General features: G+C 32.3%; 1 protein-coding gene across 2 annotated transcripts in view; it reads right to left on the minus strand.

The window, feature by feature from the left end:
- Positions 1-25,614, minus strand: part of LOC118186257 (cell adhesion molecule Dscam1-like) — a 1,080,749-nt gene that overhangs the window by 676,228 nt on the left and 378,907 nt on the right. For both annotated transcript variants that reach the window (XM_085806701.1, XM_085806700.1), the window contains exons 4-5: positions 16,583-16,729; positions 1,489-1,782 (exon numbers count right to left, since the gene is read on the minus strand). In XM_085806701.1, coding sequence (XP_085662827.1) covers positions 1,489-1,782; positions 16,583-16,729 — 441 coding nt within the window. The remainder of the gene's footprint in view (positions 1-1,488; positions 1,783-16,582; positions 16,730-25,614) is intronic.

Genomic DNA, 25,614 nt, shown 5'->3' on the forward strand with positions numbered 1-25,614 from the left:
AGGGGTTGGAATTCAGAAAGGGCATGAAAGGCAGGATAATTATTCGAACTACATTGGGCCCAATTAACCTCAAAGTATCAGGCTTGCTGCTGCCGAGCACGTTCCACGCGGTGATAAAGGGTCTTCATCACAGCGCGCATGATCCCGTTGTCACTATGGATGTCTTTAGGCTATGAACCGCGAATTGAAGGCTTTGTAAGGGTTGGTTCTATACTTAACGGGAACATTATGCTATATATAACCATTTGAGTTAGTGTGTGTACTTAAGACGCATCCATGTAAGCCCACATGCCACGTTTAAGTAAACAAGGATGAAATGGAGGATTTAACGCATAAACTAAATAATAGATGTAATTAAAAGGAATTATTATAAATAAATAGAGCGGTTAGATGTTTGATCGCACTTGAAGCAACGTATAGTAAAGTAGCATGTAAGCACCAAAAGCAGATTTAAGCAAATCATCCTTAGGAGTCGTCTAAGACTACTGGAAAGGCATACTTTTAAATCTCATTTACCTAGTTCTGTAATACAAGTTCAGTTTACAAAATTACCAGGTTCTTACATGTTAATTTGAATTGAATTCTGATTATTCATACTTTTTTACTTGCTACAATAGCAAACAAAGCAGACTATTGCTGTAAATGTGGTTTTTTGTCTGTTTAGGGAAGAAACAGCCCAAAACGAAACCTGAAATACGTACTTTAAAATTTATTTTTCTTTTCGTTTTCATTCAAAACAACGCTGTTTTTGCTTACTGACAATATATTTCTTTCATTTTCATCAAGTTTCAAAATTATGTGTTCTTCTTTTTTCATGACGTCTAAGGTATAACCCACAACAAAGAAGAGTTTCCTACAAAAATTTTAAAAGTTATTTTGAAGTACCAGAAGGTACACAACTATATTAATAGTATAGTTTTCCTTACTGCAGAAAACCTTGACTGGGAGGCCTGGCAGTGGTTTAGTGCAGTGATAGCAAACTGAGACTGCATGCGAACCAAATACATTCCCGGGCCGTATAATATTGCTTCAGGGGCCGCGAATTTGACACCACTGACTTAGAGAATGAGACAAAAAAAGAGGAATCCTGATTCCTGGGCTCAATTTCTGACTACACAAAACGGTATTTTTCTAATTCTCGTCACATTTACTTGCAAGAAGTCAGAAATTCCTCATGAAAAGTCTTCAGTGATTTTACAGCGCCAACAACTATTATGATTAATAATTTCATCGTACAAGTCATTTCAGATACTAAATTCTAAGGCTTTAGAAATCTATTCCGAATGCATCAAATGTTTTTATATTATCGTCAAATGCTACATTAAAAATGAATAAGTTACGAGATTATGACCGATTAATAGCAAATTTAAATAGATGACATGGCTGTAAACTTCTTATGTTTTTATTTCGATTGATTCTATGTATATTTATAATTTATTCAATGTTTCCTCTTTGTACATTATTATATAAGAGAAATTTAAAACGTACCTTCTACAATTAATTCTGCTTCCATTTTATCTTGACCGACGCTGTTGCTTACTTCACAGATATAAGTACCACCATCAGCAGGGACAATCTTATGGAAGACCAATACTCCACCTTCTTGACGAACTGTGGATCCTAATTCGGGAAGAGACCTTAGTTCCCCAGCTACTTTATGCCATCGATACGTTGGCACTGGATGACCTTGTGCTATGCAGGACAAGGTGGCTTTCTGACCAACAGGAACTGAAACGCGGCTCGACCTTCGCATGATTCTTGGAGGCTGATTATGATGTGGCTCTGGAAAGAAGACATAATACATGTATCTAAATACCAGTTTCAGTAGAAGCTACAATTATTTTTAGTGATTGACTTCATTTTTAAAAACTTCTCTTTGAATTGTTGCTTAATTGTGTTGGTTTGCTTTATTTGGTTACATGGTTTATTTGCTTATAGTAAAGTAATTGACTTTTTTTTTATAGTTTTTTGCAAATGACACCAGGTTAGTTGGTTTGGTTTATTTGATTACAGTAAAGTGTTTGACTATTTTTCTATAATTTTCAGCAAATACCACTAAATTGGTTGGTTTAGTTTATTTGATTAGTAATTTTTCCTCTAATGTTCTGCTAAGAGCACTAGGTTGGACAAAAAAGAACGCGAGGGCTACCTGCCTTAAGGGATGGAGGCAGATAGCCAGGTTTCTTTGAAAAGGCGTAAAGACTTTCTAAAGAAACCTAGCTAACATCCACTTTGCACATGAAGAAAACTGCAAAACCTTCCATGCAACCAAACTATTCACCTAGAATCGCAACCAAGTTAAACTAACAGGTTACAGCGTTTTTATCAGTCAGCCGCTAGTAGACCCGAATAACACTCGGAAATAAATTGGATGCAATTCGTTATTTTAAAATTAACATGTGTCAGATTTAAAATTCCCTTTATGCTCATATGGTAAGATTCAGATAACTGTAAGAGTGAATTAAAATGCTAGCGAAAACCTAGCAAAATTTATAAAAAAAACAAAAGTTAAAAATCTTCATTTTTATTTGAGGTAAACATGTCATTATAACAATAAAATTATTGCTACCATTTTCGCATCATTGCCACGTTTGCTATTGGTTCTTTTTCTGGTACACTTGGTTCTTTTTCATTAGAACTCCATAGTATTCCATGACTTATTTTTGCCACTTTAAGAAGGAAGTAGCAACTGAATTCTGCAGCAGTAATATCAATTCTTACCCGAAATGCTAATAATCGATTTTTGAAATAAAGTCAGGACCACCATTCATTTCATTTAAGTAAATAATCGCATAAAACAGTCAGATACACTAGAAACGCTTTCAAAGCAACGGATTCTAAAACACGTATTTTAACTGATTTCGATTAAGGCTGTAACCAAAAAAGAACTAAATTTAGCAAATACCATAAATTGAAGCGATGTAAAATATATCACAGATAATCTTCTCGCATAGGAAAGAATCGTTATTCTTTACCCCCGCATGTAATTTGTAATATTGATCGAAGAAATATCGATAATATCAGAGTATTGCCAAGACATAAAATTACGCATCCAATAAAAGCAACATTTCCTTTTGGAATATCAGAAGCCTTGATGACCCTAATCATAGGTATAAATGACACATTTGTAAGAAGATTCATTTTATGTCTTTGAACTTTAATAGGGTTTTATTGGAAATATAGATTAACTATAAAGTAATTTTAAAGGACGGCACAATATTTGGAACTGTGTTTTTTAAATTTGCTTTTTGGGAGTTAAAGACATTACTTATTGATATATCTTTTCCAACCTATGTTAGGTAAACGTAAGATTGAAAGAAAGGTTGATATTTATGACATAATTATAATATTATGGGTAATTTACAATGCTTAGCTAATATAAAATTTTTGATGAATGATATAGAAATTTTAATTATCTTATATTAGAAAAGGCAAAGAGGGAAGAAAACGTGTTCTCCAAAGAAACAATCAGCTGTTTACGTTTATGGTGTGTGAAGTGTTGTCAATTGTTTTTTATACTCACTATATTATTTATATTTGGGTTGCAAACTCATGGAAAAATCTGGATTTGCTTCTTATATCTTTACCTTTAAAAATTTGATTGTGAAAAAGATTCCAAGTTTTGGTAATTTTTTTATTCTTGTGGCACGTTTCTTCGCACGTTTATACGATTTGTTAACACACAAAAATATTAAGTCGGATTTTAATAAAACAGTAAAATATTAAAAGGTTTAGTTTATTTATTCTTTGGTTTGAAGCTTCTGATGGTAACGGCTTATTAAAGAATTTAATAAGAAGTTTAAATTGGAATCTTAAATTTTAAAACTTTATTTCGAAAACATGCAAGATGTAATTTTTAGACAATTAACATTGTGAGTTTAAACAATGAACAGGATGTCATATTATTATGATATGATTTTATTTTACACTGCTAGCCATTAAAATTGCAACACCATGAAGGAAAGTATACAAAATAGATATTTATTGTACGTAAACAGTATGGCACGAAGATAAAATGATTCATTTTAAGTATAGTTTGGGGGTTTACAGGAGTGCGAAATTAGTAGAAACAGCTGCCACCCTTGGCAACTAAATCGGCCCTTACGTGGTTAGGCATGGAGTCGAACTGGGCTTGGATGACAGAAAGGGACAACTCATTTCATGTTGCATGTGGTATTGCATTATCTTGCTGGCTTGTGTTTTGGCAGGCCTCGTAAATAGGGCACAATAACTGGACGTAAGATGTCAGAAAGGTACCGATCTGCCTTCAAAATATTACCGTCGATCCGAATTAGAGATGTGCGTGTCGTGCACCCAATGGCTGTCCAAATCATTACACCATTTGCAGGGCCCTTATGTGGATATTGAATAAAAGCGGGCGACGTGCGGTCTCCTCAGAGTCTCCAGACACGTATACGGCTATCAGAAGAACCGAGACTCGTCTGAAAAAACGACGTTTTGCCACTCCTGTATCCAGCATTATCGTTCAGCCGCACTAAAGTTGCCGTTCTCTCTTTATGCTGCTTTGTCAAGGGAAGCCGAAGTAAAGGTCATCGCGTTGATAGTCCACGCGATTGCAAACATCGACGTAGCGTACGTGCGGATACTAGGCGTGCTGAAAACATACCCATTTTCTGACTAGTGCTCCGTGATGTGGTTGTACAGTTTTGCAGGGCTAACCTTTCAATATGTCTTTTCTCTAGGGCGTTTGTCATAGGAGGGCGTTGAAATCCTACGTGTCGTTCAATATGACGACACGTAGGATTGACCCTCAATGTTCAATATGACCATTGATTCCATATTCGCATAACAGTGGTTGGATGCTGACCAGCGAGACACGTGATATCACGGAACGGTAATCCACACTCACTATTCTGCCTCTATCGCATTCCGACATTTGCCGACAAGCATTTCTTCTTATTATTCGAGACATAACACGATATTCTGAGAAACTCCGACCTTGCAAAGCGTTTTCGGAATGAGAAATCCACTACACAACTTTTCATTTATGCAGGTCTTCAGATGTCGTTTCTCCCACCTGAGTCTTTCTAAATGGCATTTGCATATCCCAGCCTTTTCTTCCTTTCATGTGATTTTCACGTTCGTCAGATCATTGATTCCTGGTGATGCAAGTTTAATGGCCAGCAGTGTATAATTTGGAATGATATCAGCGTATTGACTAATATAATTCAGAAAGTCTATAGAAAAGAAGAACGAGGAGAAAAATATGTACAGCATGGTTGCGTTAAGTTGATAAATTTTACGTTTATAACCAATGCTTTTGAAAATGAGAGTAATTAAAATAATCTAAGAGCTATCATTGAGCAGTCAAAATCGCCTTTTTAAAATGTAAATAAGCTTGACACGCAAGGACTCACTCTTAAATGAGAAATTAATTTCTAAATCTTGTAAGATTTAATTACTTAAGACATTTTTAGTCCAAAGGGGCGTTAACTCAGAAGGACCATTAGTTCCGAAAAGGCATTTTGCATCGAATCACTCTAAACAGCTGTATCACTTTTCAAATTATTGCCACCAAATATTATCGTCCTGTATTATATTTTAAAAAATAAGTAATATAAATCTGCAGGAATGCATGTATTGTATGCTCGTATTGCGAAAAACCAATGATACCTAGAGGCATCATATTTTGAATAACTTTGTCCTCCATCCGAATATGGGCACCTGGAAGTTCGAATCTTGAATTTAGACTTTTGTTTTATTATCTATTTCATAATTTTTAAACTTTAACGAATTTTTAATTAGAAAATCGACGATTTCAAAACGAGCAGTGGCAACACACTGTGAGGAATAAAATATTTTATTCTCCTGTACATGCGAAATTGTAAAGACACGCCGTTTTAAATATTTTAGCCAGCCCAAATGCTGTCGAAACGTGTATGTATGTGTAGATGAAAAGTTTTTTTTTTTTTTTTTTTTTTTTTTTTTGTACCAAAATGAGAAAAGTGAGAAATGAAATAGCAGACAAGAGCAAGGATGTTTCAAATACACGTTTTACACATATTATTTGTAATATATTACGCATTAATAATTGCATTTGTGACCTTAATTTGTGATGAATAAATTACATTCCGCTTTATTTTCATGCTATTCAAAACATATGCCTGATTTGCAGAATTTCAAAAAAAAAAAAAATAAATAAATAAATAAATAAAATCAAGGCAGATAATTGATTATAAAAGAGGAAAATTATGCAAAATGGAAACCTACTATGATCGAATGAAAGAAATCATGTCACCCGGGGGTGTGGTATTTTATTTCCGAATAATATATTTAGGATTCCCGGATAATATATATTAATTATGTCCCATTATTTAACTCATTAATCTTTTCCTGGTGCACTAGACATATATTTCCACGCGTTCATAGCGTTCAAATAAGGTCAAAGAAATGTAGTTTACTACGCAGATTTAAAATTTTCTACATTATGCGAAGCAGCAAATGGCCTTTTCTGATTTAATAATTAACTAAATGGATGCAATACATAAGCAATTAATCTCAGCAGCCTATGCTAAATTTAAAAAAAAAATGAATCGCATGATTTGCAAATTAATTCTTTTCTTAAATGATTTCTTGTCTTAGTCACATAATAATTTTTATTTAGTCTGAAATTTTCAATAAATTAAGTATAATATTCATGTCAGACTCTACAAGTAAAAAATGCAGATGCCATTTGGGATTAAAAAAGAGCTTCTAGTTTGATTATATTTTTAGGATTTAATTCAAATGCGGATTAATTTCTGCTTTTACTTTCGAAAAAGAATAATAAACTGAGATTTTTTTCCAAAATGAAAACATACTTATTCGAATCAAAATTTTAGTAATGTTGGTATGCAGTTAATAAATGAAATAAATTTTATATTAATTAAGATTTCAATTTGGATTTTCATTCCTTAAAGTTCCTCTTTAAACATTTACGAATTTTAATGCCACAAGTAATTGTTTCTTTTATTTCTGTGCAGCATAAAAAAATACAATAATTTAAAAATCATGCTATTTATTCAGTGAAGAATTTATTAGAATTTGTAAATAATTTACTTTGGTATTTATCTTCTGATTTATTTTTCTGTCAATATACATTTGCTCTTGAAAACTATTTTCGAATATTCTTAACGACTATTTATTTCTTCTATTGTGAGAAATTTGAATTCATGAATTTTCTTCAGAAATAAAATTTCTTTTTATTTCCTATGTACAATAAAATAGAAAAGAATTTTTTCCTTAAATTTACTTCAAATACGTTTGTAAAATGTATAGCCAGAATACACAGAAATATTTACAGATTTACCCTTTCGCCATTACTGAATAAGGGATTTGTATCGAATTCGTTTTAATGTCGGAATTTCATTATAGAACTTTAGAAGGTTTCTTAACCCTATAGTATAGGAGAAGAGGAAAATTTATATTTTCCTGTTCTTAAGAATAATTTCTTCATTTTGGATATGTTCCACAAATGACTGCTGAAAAGTTCGAGAATTGTAAGAAAAATTCGTAAATGTTCATTTAGATACATTTTGACAAATGTTAAATAAAAAGGATATAAATAATGCTTTTATTTTGTGTGTATGTTTTACGTTTAAGTATTGAACAGCACATTTATAATTAAATTGGTTCATTATTGAATATATAAGGAATGTGAATAGAAAGCTTCGATTATTGTTTAATTGCATAATTAATCTGGGCTTAATATTTTATTAATTATAGATTTTTTTAAACCTGAAAAAAATAACTGTCCTATTTTAAAACAAACCTTGTTAATTCGAAAAGCAGCTAAACTTTTATTCACAATAGAGTACTTATAAACATTTTTTGAAGCTCAGCAGTGTGGCGCGTTATAGTTCAGATTATATCTAGTAGACAACTGCTTCAGAATTTCCATTCCTTTCAGCAAACTTTCTCCTAGTTTTAATCAATAATTTGTATTCGTAAAGTTGAGTTCAACACAGCCTGCAGGCTACAACGGTGAAGAGAGCTTCACGGCAAATCACTAAAGTACAGCTCCCGGCTCCCGAACCGGTCACTTGCTCTCAAGCTAATCGCCAAAACTCAAGACACTACTTTGACCGCGTATAGGCAGGGTATATAGCTTTAAATTACCTTCGAGAATACTCCCGAAAAAAATCGCTAAGTATACATTCCAGAATGTTCTCGCTCCGTCTATGGCATATCGCCAGTTTTATCTCCAGATGGGCCAAATACGCCAAATATATCGCCAAATGGGCGATTTCGCTCCAAATTGGGCAAACATAACTCTGCTTTGTGGTGAATCTATATCAACGCAGGTTCGCATATCGCAGCAGTATTTAAAATTTTGTAAGAAACTAATAAAGCTTACGATATCTTTATAACATAAACTCCTTATAACACAAAAGCGATAAAATTTATAGCATGTAAAATGTAAAAGCTTTTGCAATTTACCTTTCTAAACATTTTAATCTACTTTAATATAGTATTTGCTCGATTTAAATTCTGGATATTTATTCTATTAGCACATTTTACGCGCTATTTACTGTAATACACCGTATTTCCCCTTCTCTTTTAACTAGTTTTATCATCCGAGAAACAAGAGAAGAAAATCATGCTAATCACTTAATTTTCGAAAAAATCGGTTTCTGTAGGAACAGAACTAATGGAAAGTGGTCATGGGTAAACTACTGGTAATTATCTGAATATTATTTCTTTAAAAGAAACCTACATTCTAATATGAACACATTATAATAACATCGTTACAACATCCAATGGACACTGAGTCGATATCTGACGATACCTGAGAAGGAGACAAGACATTTGTGGCTTTATTACCTTGTAAAGCCTGGGCAACCTGATATGAATGAATTTTGACAGCAGATCCAAGTGGAAATATCAGAGAAGAAAGAAAAAAGTAGGGATAATAAAGAGATTTGAATTTCGAAAGATCGAGTACAGCAACAACAGATAAGGCTAAAGAGCTGGAACATAAATAACAGAAGTAAGGTGGAATGATATGAATTAATATGAATGAGAACGCTTCTTAAATGTGAGAACACCTGCCACATCCGAGTATTTTAACAAATTATCTGCAAAAAATACGTTTCGAAAATGAAATGCAAGGGGTAAAAACGGAGGAAATGCTATCACAAAAATGCAAATACAAACTGAAAACACGGAATAAAATCAAAAATAATCAAGCGAATACAATTTGACCAATAAATCTTTTCTCAGGGGGAAAACTATGTACAATAGAGGAAGGGGTACAAATTATGTGAATGTATTTAAAATTTTCCGAACGTAGAGCCTGATGAAAAAACACGAGAGGAAATACAGTACTACCAGATTACATGTACGGTATTTTGTTGATAGCTGATTCTTCCAAGATGCGATTTCTCAGATTACATGTACGGTATTTTGTTGATAGCTAATTCGTCTAAGATGAGATTTCTGACGCAGTGCTTTCAATATACTTGCAACGCGACGACGTATTATACGACGCAACGCTGTCATTATACTCATTTATAAAGCAAATTTGAGGTATATCTGCGCATACATCTAAATAAAAGGATGAACTATCTAATCAATCTACATCTATCTAAATATGATAGTCATCACGTTCCTTAACATGCACTATATTATTGAAAAAAAATTAAAACATTTCAGTTTTTTTAACTTAAGAATGAAAATAAAACGTAAAAGAATAATATATTACCCTCATTAATAAAGCATGCACAAAATTTGGTTTACACTTGCGAAAGTCTCATTACTTAAAACAAAATGTGTCCAAAATCTCATTTGATTTATAGCTGGGCAACAGAAATTAAAAGAACACTATAGCTATGTCTTACGTAATAGCACGCACCGTATATAAATAGTAGAATTTATATGTACTATAATTGTCATAAATACTATAATTGTACATTAATAAATAATGATAAATGTGACCGAGTTTCTTGATTCTTGTTATACATGAAATGCAAAACGAATGATTTAGTTGAGGAGGTCACATAGTTGTTGACCAGGCTCCAGAACATGGTCCGATTCTGTATGTCATAAGGTGAAAAGGTTGATAGCAATTATGGCTAGCATTTTGAGGGTGGTAATTAAAGAGTGCTATGAACACTCCAGATGCAGGGGGAACCTAAGTCAAGCCAGACGCTTACAATGAGTTAGTAAAGATCTTGAATTCCGGGCGCTTATGAACCACCGATGAAACCAGGTATAAAAAAGCTGTGGTGAAGAGAAGTAGTGACAAGAGCAGAAAACGTCTGATTGATTGAACGTAAGGAATTGAAAATTAATACCTCTATGCTCTTATATTAAACTTAAATTTTCTATATGATGTTTTTATATATGTAACTTGGTGATTCATTTATAACAAAAGTAAGCAGCATTAAAATTCTTGTTATTTGTCCAAAACCAAGGTATTTAAGACAGAAAAAATCTAACATTTTAATTGTTATTTTAATTCAACCAGAATTTGGATATAAATTAATATAAAACAGGATCATAATTAACGCCAACTCTAGAGTCTGTATTTAAAAAAGAACCGTAAGTATTTCAAAATACACAGAAACTGAAAAATAAACAAAGGTAAATACTTCAAAAGGGCATAGAATCTAAAAAAATATACAAAACGTTGAAAATGTGAAGTGAATAAAAAGGGAAATGCTTCTTAGTTGCGGCCAAATGTGTAAATAGACTTTATCATACTGAGTATCAAACAGTGCGAGAATAATCTTCTCTTGGTGTAAATACTATAGGGATGAAAATAACCGAGGTTGAAATGTGAGGCTTGTCCTCACAAATATTGCTTAAATGAAAGAGAAAATATAGAGAGTATTTGAGAAACTATAGGCTAGGCAGTACAATAAAAATGTAGAGAATATTCGAGAAACTGTATCCAAGGCCATAACATAAAAATGTAGAGAACATTTGAGAACTGTTTTACTAACTCCTTCTTATAACTATACATTTCAGCAACATATCTGTTGAGACTTCATTAACAATACAATTCGTCAAATTTATTAGGAAGTTATCGCAAACATTAAGGTAATCGGAATTTGTTTTGCCGTTAAAATATGTTAAAGCAGCTAGGCATCTAAAAATAAAACATTGTATTATTTGGGGATTGGAAGTAGTTAATTTTGATCAAGCATTTCTATTTTAAAGTTTCGACGACAATTATTCAATTCCTGTGAATGATTATTTATTATGATATTCTTAATCAATAAAATATCGTTCTTGAATTCTTTTGAGTAATCAGTATTTGAAGGTAACTTAAAGTACCTAAACCTTCTCGAAATGACGGATAAAGAATTCACCTTCTTTTCGTAACAGTTTTCGGAAACACGGTGATAACAATTTCCCTAGTTTCTGTTGTTTTTACTCTAGGATTTTTTAATATAGTTTGAACATATTAGGTGCAGAAAATATCATTTCTGTATTTACATTTCATCAGTTTTTAAAACTTTGAATACAAACATCTTTAATGTAACATGTTCAAAGAAGCAAACAAGTTGGCTAATATAATTGTAAACAATCAGATGCAAACTTTTCTAATTAAAAATCAAATCTTAAAGTTGACTCCAACTAAAGCTTCTCCAATGGTTATATTTCTACTGCTCGGCTGCATTTGTTTTTGAGTCCGACAAAGTGTCTTACTCCTGCAATATTTGTACAAATTGCTTGTGACATGTTCTTTGAGCTCTTCGTTTTTTACGTGGATCTATTTTTGTCCTATCGCAGTAAATTGTGTCAGTTTGTGACTTCCAAGTGACTTATTTTGCCAAAAGGATTGTTTAGCAATCGAGATGACGATGTCAGTCCCGTGTAATATTTTTTTCTTTTTAACTATTCTTTTCTATTTACAAGATGCTATTTTCCTGTGGCAAATCTAGCAGCTTTTAGTGCTTTTCTAAATTATATCAAGCGTAGTGTCTAAATTATATCAAGAAATGGTAATATTATTAACGGAATCTCAAGATCGTTCTTGCAAGTAAATAAGATCTAAAACTTTTACTAAGAAAATATATAGATGAAAATAAAATTGTTATCTGTACGGAATTCAGTTAGCCTAGTTGGATATTTTCTATTATATGATAACTTTTATCCTAAGTTCTATTTACGAAGCTTTAAAGTTTTCAGAATGATCTCTTTTTTCCCCTTCCTCAGTTTTTACTTTTATATCAGTATACAATGCAAAGAACCTCTGCGTGCATTCAATGTATTACGAATCCTTAAGATGCAATAATATTATGTTCAAATTAAACATTTGATAGGCAAACGTGAGCGAAAAAGCGCGCTAAAGAAAAGATAACCTCTGGGAAAGCGTGTGTACTACTGAATGAAGTAGGTTACAAATAGAAAAGACATACCTTTTTTGTCCAGTTCATTTCTTATAAAATATGTTGAAAAAAATCTTTTAATATTTTACGCTCTACTTAATCATTAAATCAAAATACGAATCTGTTTTAGCTATTCATCGTTTTAAATGGTGTACAACATTGAGTTTTATTCCTTTAAATTTCAACTTCTTTTATGTTACACATAAAGATCTTAATTTCTAATAATCATCAACTCCTTTAATGGCATAAAAAGCATCGATTATTGTTATCCAGAATATCGTTCATTAACACAGAAAGCATCAGTTAAGGAAATGTTTTAGATTCTTGAAAAATGTATCTGATAGATCTAGCCTACCGAATGCGTAACAATTTTAGCCACCAGCGCTCAGGAGCCTAATAGCCTACTTGAAAACGTAGGGTCATTATTATTTTTTGTCATTAACCAGTTATTTTATGTTTTGGATCTTTACTGCTACTTCTCGTTTGCGTTTCCTTACCGGAATATAAATGAGCTAGAAAGAAATAGTAGTTAAAGGACGCTTTCGGGATTTTAAAACAGAGCGTGTTTCTACCTGTGTGCGCGCACGTTACTTTTCTGCCCAGTTCTAATAGCTTGAAAGTTTGGGCTTTGCATTTTTTGCTGCCGATATTTGAATCTCCACGTCGGTTATGTTCGTGAGCCAACTTCGTGTTAAATAGGATATTGAATTGTGTAGTCTCTGACTTACTTAAATTTAAGTTCGTCTGTTACTTTAAGTTATCTCGTCATAAGTGTTGGCTAAATGTGTAACCACAACGTGCGCATATCGGTTCCGGTTTAGCGATAATAAACGGTTCTTTACTCTCATCTCAATGCTCGGCTTATTTTACACTTAGCGATGATTCACTGTACTTAGAGTTTGGATAAAACGTAACGATAGGTAAAACCAAACTTTATGAAATTTACCAAGACGATTAAAATAAGTTTATAAATGTGTGGAACAATTTAATGGAACACTATATTGTAAAAGCACGCTTAATATAAATGAAAAATAATGTTAATAAAAAACAAGGTTCCATGGGCACTCTGTGTTAACGCAGTAGAACTGCTTGTTGTTGCGTTGTTGTTATAATTGTGAGTTGATGACCTTCATTGAAAAACAGAAAAGATAATATTGTTGGTAATTTTTTTCGTACCAAATCAACATAAGCTAATCACTTTTGCAGAGAACTCTGCCGAGATAGCTTTTCGTATTCTGAAAAGTAAAATGTTTGACAAATATTAACAGTAAACTTAAATTTACTACCTGAAAGAAAGAAAAACTCGAATAACAAAGTAATTCTGTTTCGTCTGGTAAATTTCGAAAACTGTCGATAAATAGGAAATAAATTTTGAAAATTTGTGAAAGAGTTTAGAATGTAACACATTTTGAAATATATGAAATTTTCCCATGTAATTGGGTTCATCTTTTGTTAAGTGTTTTAATTAGGTGTTTCGGTTAGATTTTTTTTTTTACTAGAAGAACAGTAATATCACATATAGATTTGTTAATCAGCGACTAGGATCCCATATTTACACACAGTGTATCGTATTGCATACTCCTAACTTGGTTTAAATATTAAGACATGAAATCTAAAAAGTGAATTGTATACATTGCATCGAATTTTGTATATATGTAATTAATTTTATGAAATTATATGTAACATTCGAAAAAGCGAAGCTCTACCAGAAAAATAAGTTTGCAGGAGCAAGTCTATTTAACATCGAGGTAAATGGCTATCTAGTTAAATTGGCGAGATAACGCCAAGCTGGCAATAGCTTTGGCAACTAATTTTTGTTGCCAGATTTTGCGAGAAATCTCTTAAAGTCGCCAAACGTCCCGACTATTTGGAGACATTGCAGTCTGGTCCCTGTAGTGGGCATTCAAATTGATCCCTATATGTAACTGTAAGCTTATCTGGCCCCTAGCTGCAACTTTAAACGTATCTCTCTTCCAGTAAGTTCGAGAAATGGAAGATACTAGAGATTTTTCGGTAGCCCTGTGAAAAGTATATAAGACCGGAGACAGCATGTGGTCTCAGGTGTTTCCTTCAGCGTGAGTTCGGAGTATGGACAGATCTTCGTATGAGCTTCGCCTGTTTAAATGCGCTTTGCTTTGCATTCTGTTTAACGTTCTTAGTAGTCTGGAATGTAATTACTTGTGCTGTGATATACTGAGAAGCGATGTAAGAGTATTTTTGTGAAAAGTTGCAGAACGTTAAATTATTCCTTTTTGTAAAGTAAGTTTTATCAAATTAACATCACCTCTGCGTGCATTCAATGTATTACGAATCCTTAAGATGCAATAATATTATGTTCAAATTAAACATTTGATAGGCAAACGTGAGCGAAAAAGCGCGCTAAAGAAAAGATAACCTCTGGGAAAGCGTGTATACTACTGAATGAAGTAGGTTTGAAAGAATTTATGAAAATGCACATATTTTGTACCAACAGATGCTAAACGTTGAACTTACTGTAAAGAGAATTAAAATGGAGAAGAATAGAAAACGTTTTATACATATACGAAAATTTTTATACTTCAATGATGCTGAAAGAAAAATATGCAAGGAAATATAAAAGTATTAGTCAGGGTGCATCGGGTCATTTATAATAATTCTAACTAAGGAATCTGTTTCTCTCAGAAGTATATTGCATTACGCGTAAATAGGTGAGGATACTGGCGCAGTTGTAGTAACTTAATTGCAAAAGACATTTGCATGTATTCTTAATGAAGTTCAGGGCTGGAAATATTTCTATCCATTCTATTGTTTTAAAGTCTTTAGTTTGAAAGACATCATTGACAAGTATAGGCTTATTCAAAGTTTATTCCTTCGATATAATGGATAATATTGCTTTTGTGCTTCTTCCCAGCTAAATTGACGATGACTGTCACATTGCAAGCTCTATTTCGAGCCTTTTAAGACTGGAGAAATTGGTTATTTGTACTCCATAAATAATGCTGGCTGCGAAAAATCAAATAAGGTATAGAGTAAGAAAAATAAGAGAGAGAAACTCTAGGTTATCTGTGCTATATAAGGGAACAATATAAGAGATCACTTTTTGATGCCAACTTAGCTTTTAATCTCTTTCTTTTGTATAGAATATTGATGAAAGGACAATGTGCTGATTGTAAGTTACAGTAATTTTCTTTCAGTTCAGAATGATGCCGTTAAAAATTCGATAGAACATTATTTGGTTTTAAGCATCAGCATCGTGATTGTTTCGAAATAGCTGCAAAGTAATTCAAAACTAGTTTTTTAAAAAAAGGAATAGCAATATCTTTAAGTTCCATCAGTCGAATGCAGAATTCCAAACTAACAACTGCGCAAATTATTATTATCGCACAAGTTATTTTAACCATACTACTTGGCAAATGTTTGGTGTTTCAAATGCATGCTACATTAATCTACCTTTTACGTGGCCTAGGAAACCCAGTTCTGCAGCCATTCAGTGTTACCCAAATTAAGCAGTACTGAGCTTAATCAGCTGAATGATTTGAAAGCGATAAAATATAAGCTTCTTAATAATTTAACATTTTTTTGGATAAGTTGCTGTAACGATATAATTTAAAGTATGTAAAACTAATACAATTTGTAGTATATCCAACAGATAATTTTTATGACTACTTGTTAGTTATCTGAAGATGGTTTAGACCCCATATATTAAATATCTTGGTGCCAAATCACTTAGTTTTATTTTACTATTTCTTGTTTTATGACGTTTTCATACCTTACATGACTTCCGAGTCGATTCTTCCGTGAAATATTCAAAAATAGTTTTAAAAAGTGCACAAAATTATGCAGTTACCCCAATTATTACCTTGTATTATGTCTTTAACATTGCTGAAAATCTTTGAAAGGTATCAAAATAGAGAAATTAGTAATCATAGTTACACAAAAGCTTACTGGGAGCACTAATATAAAACCAACCAATGATATAATAAGTATAAAAATGTAATGAAGAAGAAAGAAAAATGAAAATATATTTTTTATTAAAATTTATCTTTCTACGAACATTAGAAAACAGCGGGAAAAATAGCCAAATGTAACGGATTTTTTACTCATTTTGTTGTAATATTTTCAATAGTCATGATATAGTTAATATTTTAGGACGGAAATAATTTATATGACAATAATAAAAAATTAAATTTGTGGAAAAAAATATATTAAAATATTATATAACATGATGAAATAAAGTATATTAAATATTGGTATAAAAAACTTACCTGTAACAATGATTTTTGAATAATTCATGCTGACTTTCTTTTCTCTAGTTACAGTATTTTCGGTGTGACAACGGAAACTGTATGAGCTATCATGTTCTATCGTATCCCTTATATATAAATCACCATTTTGCAAAATTCCATACTTTCCTGTTGGGAAAAAAGGAACACAAAATTATAAATTGCATTTTTAACCTTCCTAGAAGAAATGTTCAAATAAAAATCTTATTTTGTTTAATTTTTCTTCTCTTGCAAATTCAAAAATAATTACGTCAAAACTTCCAGAAGCTAACAAAAGATATTGTTCTAAATGGCCAAATACTTGCAATTTAAATTCGTTGAAAATCACTAATACCCATCGGTCATTAGCCATCTTCTTACCGAGAATGTTGCCCAAGATGGATTACGGGAGGCACAGGTATTACACCCGGGAAAACAAGAAAGTTCCATCCCAGTTTTTATGGATAACATCCCCGTCTTCCTTTACCTCCAATATTTCAGTGACGTCATGCGCACAAAGTCTATATACTTACAAATATTCAAGCGTTCTATGGGATTCGAACATGGATCTAACGATATGGTACTCAACAAAGTAACCACTATACCAGGCTTCTCAACCAGGAGGGAATTCCATGGATTCAGAGGGGGATGTGACAAGCATTTTATTAAGTATTTCGCTTTATTTTATGTATATAAAATATATTCTTATCCAAGTTTTGATACATATCAAAATTTCCTTGTTTAATTTATATAACATATTAAAAATAATCTAAATTTAAATAAATATGTACGCATTTTTCGAATTTTATTATAAATGGGGAGGGGAAAAATGATTATATAACAGTAGTGAAAAAGTGTGCATACCTTTGAGAATTAATGCACTATATCAAACACAGCGGTCTATCAGAAATAAATTCAATGTCTGCAAAACTATAGTTTCTGTTTGTTTCCTAAAGGATACGTTAACCCTCTGAACGACCAGGGTTTTGCTAACAAAGTACAAATTTCCCAAAACTACTATGAGAACAAATTATTTTTTTTTATGATTTTAATGTAAAAACTCTCCTGGTATTTCATACCTGGATTTGCGTACGTTTTCATATATTGCCTTAATTTCTTTGATATATTTTAATATTCACGTACATATACGTTCTTACACATATCACAAAAAATATTCTAGGTCGTATATATGCGGCCTTGCCACTTAGATGGTATTAAAATTTTCAATGAATTAAGCCTATAATCTTTAGCACATTTAATTATAAATTTGAAATTTGGTTTCAAAATTTGTGTAATCGCAAAGCAGTTTTAATTCTTTTTTCCCCGTGTTTTGTTTGTTTCTTTTCTCAATCACACATTTTAAAATTTTTGTTAAATTAGAAATAGAGAGTTAAATTAAAAAAGATTAAAAATTTAAAAATGAATACAAATTATGAAAGAAATTGCGATTAAAGGTTAAATGGTATGTCCGTACTGATAAGTAATTTTCTCCAGCATGCCATGACGTGATGCCGGATGTTACAGAGTGCCATATGACTCAAGAGGCAAAATGGACAATTCTGCTGTCGAGAAGGTTCTTGAGTTTTAGAATTCAGGAAAATGGAAACAATAACTGTGGTTTTAAAGAAATTTCGAAACTTCAGAAAATAACTTCTATTAATTAAATAAATCTATTTATAATTAGTACAAAAATTGAAAAGACGAGCTGTTTGTACAAAAGTAAGTGTTTTAGGGGTTCACGAATAGTGAAAGAATAAATTGAAAATATACACGGTGCCTTTGTACAAAACATAGTGTAATCAATAAAGATAAGAAACATTTTCCTCATAAATTATATAACCTATAGTTTAAAAATGTTTACGAAAATACCTAAAATGCATTCCTTACAAACTGAAGCTTTAAGTTCTTAATAAACTTCACCGAACAAAATAATCTGCTTGATAATTACTAGCTGTTATGTGTACTGAATCCCTGTTACGTCTAAAATGATCTACTACATCACCAAATAAAATTGAAACAGTCCAGCGACCAATGAGATTTTCCACCAGGAAGAAGATCAAGACATTAGTGACCAAAGCCGAAGTTAACTTTTGCCTCAGCGGCATGATATTCGCTTTCTAAGCCGCAGTCCTTAGTTTGATCCCTAAGTTTTCTTGCCAGTTTAAAGGATATTGAGGCTATAGTTGCGCAGCAACTGACAACCTTAATAAGAGATGCGTTATGAGAGACCAGCAGCAAACTACTAGGCACACGAACATGTTCCTCCAGAGACATAGAACAATCATACATATATGTGCCAGTATACAACAGTGTATGTGCCAAAGTGGTATTCATCTTGATTTAAAATGCAGCAACCGATCCAAATATTCACCCTTAAAAACTGAAGCAACAAGGAACCAACGAAGCGACCAACTATATTAACGCACAAGGCTCGCAACTACATTAACGCAGTACGAGCTCAATCACGACGACCTCTGAGTCCTCTAGTGTGTGTATTTAATTATGGCAAAGCACACGAGGGCTATCTGCCTAAGGGGAGGGATGCCTTTCGTGGAGGACTTTCTAAGGGAAACTGGCTCGTATACACGTTACACATGGGGAAAACCACGAAAACGCCCATGCAGCCAGCCCGTTCGCGGGATTCGAACCTCGGACCGAACTACCAGTGTTCAGCGACTTTACCGCTCGGCCGCCTGAGTCCTCTAGAATCGCATTACAAATGATGCGGGGTTTGCGTAATAACTTGGTGACCGGTCAGTGCTCTTACTTTGGAGAAAAAATATAAATTTTGGCAGAGGAGACCATAGTGCTCTTCTGCCTCATCGGGACTTGGCTTACTTTCTACGCCGCAGAGCTTTGTCTAGTCCTCAGGGTCACTTATTACGTACATAATTTCAAAGACCTAATAGTACGGCAGCGGTTTACAACTATGAAATGGCACCAAGAGACAGCAGAAGCAAAGTGTTTAGTTACCGGATCCTGCACAGAGTTTTGCGAGAGAAATTCATATCTGAATTGCTTATACAACCACATTTCCCCAAATCTAAGCTTAATTTTATTACTGATTTTCAAAATTGTTTTGAAATTCATTACTTACCTCAGACGAAAAGGCCGTTCAGTGAGCGACATTTATTAAATAAATTCTAATTTTAGTGCCCTCCAAAAGGGAGGAAACTCTCCATAACCTCCACCTTAATGAATCTGCCAGACTAAAAAAAATCCGCTTGACTTCTCATTTTGAATGAGGATCACCATGCTATTGGAATAGCTTGCATTCGAAAACCGCTTGTGTGCATATTATGGCCTACATTCTTACAAACGCTTGTGTGCATACTCTTAGCGTTATGGACCCAAAAATTCGTATAGGAGGGGATCTTATTCGTTATAAGTATATGAAAATTTCTGTCATCTTTTAATGCATGCAATTTCGTGTTGGATGTGTATTGGAAGAAAGTACAAAGTGAGAGAGGCGTTTTTTAATTAGAATCAGGAAAATACCCTTTATTTATGACATTTTAAAGAACTTTGGAATTTCGGAGCTAACCCGTAAGATTTAGGGAAATCATATACATTGATAACAATTTGATAAAATACAATAAAAAATATATCTTTATGCATAATAAACTTAGTTCCCCTTTTAACATTTTATTTATATCTAGCACAGAAAATAATTATGAAAATTAAAGCCTCGGAGGGGGAAAAAGATTTCTTTAGGCTATTTAATTTAAATAAAACACATGAAGAATTTCTAACTTTTAGAGATTTTGATAGAGTGTTTGCTCCTCTGCAAAGATTGGAATCTAAAAGACCCGTACAAAACATTCCCCTACATTTATTCTTTCGAAAGGACTTTCGATTTGTTGAACTTTAAGTCTCCATGCTCATACAGCATGCTATAATCACAAATGACTATACTTTAACAACATTACAAAGGCCTACAGTGACAAATGTCCTCGAAATTCAGGTCAGTTATTATGGAAAACTGTCAGCCTGTGTGTGTGCTAACAACCATAAAAAACGCGGGGGGGGGTATAAACAGCGTTTCAATTTAATCCTCCAGAGTTTAAGTAGCTCGAATGCATCTTGTTAATGCTTGAAATTTTTTTCAGCATAATATTTACATTATACATTGCAATTTTCTACTACGCTTAAATTGGTAAATTAGCTTATATTTCCAAATATAAGCTGAGAGATGTGTGTTTGTTACACAAATTCAGTCAAAATTGAAAATGCGTATAAACACTTAAGTTAGAACAGTACTTAAAATCTAGTTACTTATGTAGAAAAAATGAGAATTATTGATCTTATAACTTAGACCTATTTGACTAGCTGAAGGTAAAGTTCCAGGTCACCTGCAGCTTATATTAGAGAAATAAAGATGAGAACATATAGAGAGAAAAGACACTTTTGCTTACAAGGAGGATAGAGATTTGTTGTTTACTAGACAAGGTGGAATTGGATCATTGCCCAAAGAATCTCAACACAAGACACAATGATCAACTGTATCTAAGATGGAACAGTTGTCGTTGCTGGTCTGAGACATAGTATTAATTTGCTTATGTTTATCACCAACCTAAATGCAGCTGCGAATTCTCCGGCGGTATACATAATACAGATATATAATACAGATAAGTATGTTCTTAAGGCAATATTCATAAAGAGTACTGGTTTGGAAGATTCGCTTTCACGAGGCTCTTTGAAAACAGTTTAAGGGCACAAAAGAATATTTCATGGGTTTGTATAATGGGCTGGATCTGTGTGGATTCTTTATAAACCTGGGACATAGTCTTTCTACAGATTACCTTCTAGGTTCGCCCGAAGCGGATCCACCACGCGTGGATGCATTACATATCCATTACCTCCTAAACTATCTGAAATATTAGTATGTTCAGAACGATTCATTTGGCGAATTATATGACAAGTTAATCGCCTTGTAGTTTTCTCAACAAAAATAAAGCATCTTTCAAAGTGTGTAAATTGCATAAATTCTGTGGTGCCTTATCAGGACTGTTCTCAGTTCCTGTACATGTTGTCAAGATAGGACTATGTTCAGAACGATTCACTTGGTGAATTATATGACAAGTTAATCGCCTTGTAATTTTTTGACCAAAAATAAAGCATCTTTCAAAGTGTGTAAATTGCATAAATCCTGTGGTATCTTATCAGGATTGTTCTCAGTTTATGTATATGCTCTCTCGGACCGGTACGTTACAAGTTCATGCTTTGCTTACACGTCTGTCTATAAGACTGCTAAATCATATTTACCGAGTTTATAGCACCATTGCTAGGTCATATTTATTGCGGCATTCCTATATAAAAGGTCATAAATAGGAATTTATGGTTATTTATAAGTTTTAACTTTAACTATTAATTTATTCATACTAAGTTAGCTAATCACTAGAACTAATTTGTTGCTGCTTGCTATCATTTATCTCACTTGCTTCCATAATATTAGCTTAATAATATTCAATAATATTAGCTTAAGTCCGCAAAATATCATCGCTGCCGAGAGAAATGACAGAAGAAAGTAAGCGTGTGTCAGAATGTTCCCATTGATTCTATAGATATACTCCACCGCACTATCACATAGTTCTATTCCAGGTATAGTGGAGAATTCTCGCAGGAATGAATCAGGGTCTAGCATACTTCTTTCTCTACTACCAAATCACTCCGGATAATTTTCAACTATTTTTAAGTGATCTTGAGCCATCTAAATACTATACACTTACAAACATCCATGCCTACCACTGGATTCGAACTTGGGGCCGACATTACGACAACCAGCGTCAATAACACTATACCGATGACGTTGGTAATCATTAGAGTACAGAGAAAACTCACAAAAAGTGGCTCTTAGGAATTATTGATTTCCTTAACGAAAATATGTTGAAAAGAACTTCTAATTACTGTTGACATAGTGGAATTAACAAAAGGAGATGCACCAGTAGGAGCATACAACATAAAATGATTTTACTTTCGTTTTTAATCTCTCCTCTTCTATGGAATAAAATAGAAAGGAAAACTTAAGTTATACCTTTTTCAGTAATACGCACTAAAATATAAAGTAGTAAAAACAATATTTTTTTACCTATCATAGCATTTCTGCTATATGTAACTAAATTTAAATTCCGGAATGCCCACAAAAATTGCATAGGGATATTCAAATTTCTGAAAAAATAGAAACTATATAAGAATTATACCGTTCATTTAATTAAAATTTCTTTTTTAATTTTGACGTAAACATTCTTCATTGCTTTCAGCTCATGCTTCGCTTACACGATGATTTTAATGCTTATCGATGTGAAATGAGTGTCGAAACAGGAAAATGATATATTATTGTGATTTTACGTTTTAGTGTATTTTAGGAAACTTTTGCAATTTTAATACATTCAAATCACATCTAAAGAAACTGCATTCATTATAATTGCTTAAGTGGATTTAAGAAGTCTTGTTAAGATGTTTTTTCTTTTATATTTACTTAATCCAGTGAGTTAAATGTTTTATAAACAAGGTAACAATTTTGATTTTCTAGTCGCCAATATAATTCTATCAACTCTAAGCAATAAAAAAATGAATTAATTTGTTATTTTCTGAAGGGAGAGTTCCCGTACATATTGAGGAAAATAAAAAGGTGAAAAGTATTCTTTACGACGAACTTCCCATTTTTACGGTCTGCATCAATGGACTTTATGATCAGTAACTAAAATTGAATACTAATAAAATAAACACATGCCTCACTAAAAGTAGATAGCTGTTTGTTAAAATGTTATTAAATAAAACTACATATCAGTAAACGAATAAAATGAAGGAAATTTAAAGAAAACACGAGAGGATTGTAAAGCAATGAAATAATTTTGTGAAATTTTAGATCTGCTATCCTATTTGCAGTATTTTCACAATTTAGGTTACATTGATTATACCATTTTGAATTCGGTAATAGGGTTAATCTTAGGCATGGTGCATAATTATGCTTGCAAAAAATTTCGCAGGATTTTCTTTATATAATTTCTTTTATCATGTTTGGGATAGTTTTAATACTTTATCATCTAGTGTTTCAATCTGTGTCATAATGTATTGTAATTTAAAATGCATGTATAACCAATATAATATGAAAATTCCCTGAATGACTAGCGTCCATTCTCAATACAAAAGGATTACCTTTTTAAAATACAGTTTCTGAATCTAACTGTATTTTGTATTTAAAAATACAGTTTTTGATTTTTCATGCAAAAGTTATGTTTATTACATACATGGTAAAAGTATTCACCGCGAAAGGATATGCAATTAATATTAGGAAACATTTCTATAAATAATACACTGCGAAATAATACAATAGTAATGCAACTATAAGATGGAATCATAGATGAGGTAACTTGGTATTTTTGAAGGTGTTCTACACGAAGGAATGTTAAGTGATATGAATAAAATACACAAATGCATGATGTTAAGCAAAGTACATGTATTTTATTATATTTTAAGTTTAAGGGAAATAATATACAGTTAATATTAGGAAAATGTTTTGTGAATAATACACTGCGAAATAATACAACATTTATGCAAATATAAGATGGAATTATATATGAAGAAACTTGATATGTTTGAAAGTGTTCTTTATAAGTGAACGTTAAGTGATATAAATAAAATACACAAATACATGTACTTTCTTTTAAGGTAAAATTTAAGGAAAATATGACCCAAATCAATATATATATGAAATATATATCAATTTAACTTGACATATACAAGTACCCTGCGGGGAAAAGAAAAAGGGACATTTTTATATCTCACGTTCTACTGGGCCAATTGACGAAATTCAAATTGCGTTTTTCATGTTTTGAAAGCGCGACTTAGGATATGTATTACATTTATATGTAGCATTGTTCAAATATAGGTATTTTGACACAAAATCGGACTTTTTCTGAAATGACATGCCATTTTTTTCTATATTTCGATTCTACGACTCAAATTATACCAAACTCCCAAGTTTTGTAAAAATCGCACGAGTAGTTTTTAAAAACTTAGCTTCTCAATGTTAATTCAGTTTCGTATGTATTTATTAATATCTCTTTTTATATGAAACTTATTTCATTCCTTATTACAAGGTTCGAAATTTAGGTTCATTCAAAATAAATTTCATCCATTTTTATTTCTTTTTAAAATTTGTATTTTTAAATATTCTTCATAAATTTTACGAAAAAGATTTTGAATTACTACCTATAAAATATTTACAATCATCTTAAAGTAGATGTATTGCTAAGCATACCTTGAAAAATTTAGAACTTTCTATTCAAAATTTTCGATGATATACGTATATATTGGCGCATTGTGAAATTTGGCACATTTGTTGAAAGCGATAATAACGAAAATGTGGTTTACGCAGTTTGTTGAAATTATTTGAAAGCAGGATACGATGTGATGTTTTTTACGCTCATCCACAATGTAAAAAGATAGGAACAATATGACTCTTTTTCCGCTCCTGAACAATAGAAGGGAAAGGAAAATAAGTTGCCATATATTAAGATGTTCGCCAAGTGGCCATTATTCTTGGAAGATTAATAGAAGTTCGCCATTATTCTTGGCTTAAACTGCAAAAAATGCGCCAAGTTAAATTTTTTTAATTTCTCCGTAAATTTCGTTCCAAATTTTAAAAAATTTAATATTTAGGTATAATTCGAGTAGTAGAATAGAATTATGGAAAAAAGGTAGTATGTTATTTCAGAAAAAATTCTATTTTGTGTCAAAATACCTACATTAGAACAAAGCTATATATAACCTAAGTCACGTTTTCGAGACATGGAAAACGCAATTTGAATTTCGTCAATCGGCCCAGCGGAACGAGAGATATAAAATTGCCCCCTACCCCCTTTTTTTTTCCACGCAGTGTACATATAGAGCTAAATCTATTGCCGCGTAACTTTTTCCAAATGCTATGCCTCGCAAGTAAGATTAGCTTCGCTCGCAAAAGGAATCGACTTGGAATATTTTAAGACAAATCACAGGAAAACTGTCTTTCTACCCTTAGCTAAATTTTGACA

The sequence above is a fragment of the Stegodyphus dumicola genome, chromosome 12, assembly GCF_044657685.1.
Source record: "Stegodyphus dumicola isolate Sdum_Otavi_A_Nest chromosome 12, ASM4465768v1".
NCBI lineage: Eukaryota > Metazoa > Arthropoda > Arachnida > Araneae > Eresidae > Stegodyphus > Stegodyphus dumicola.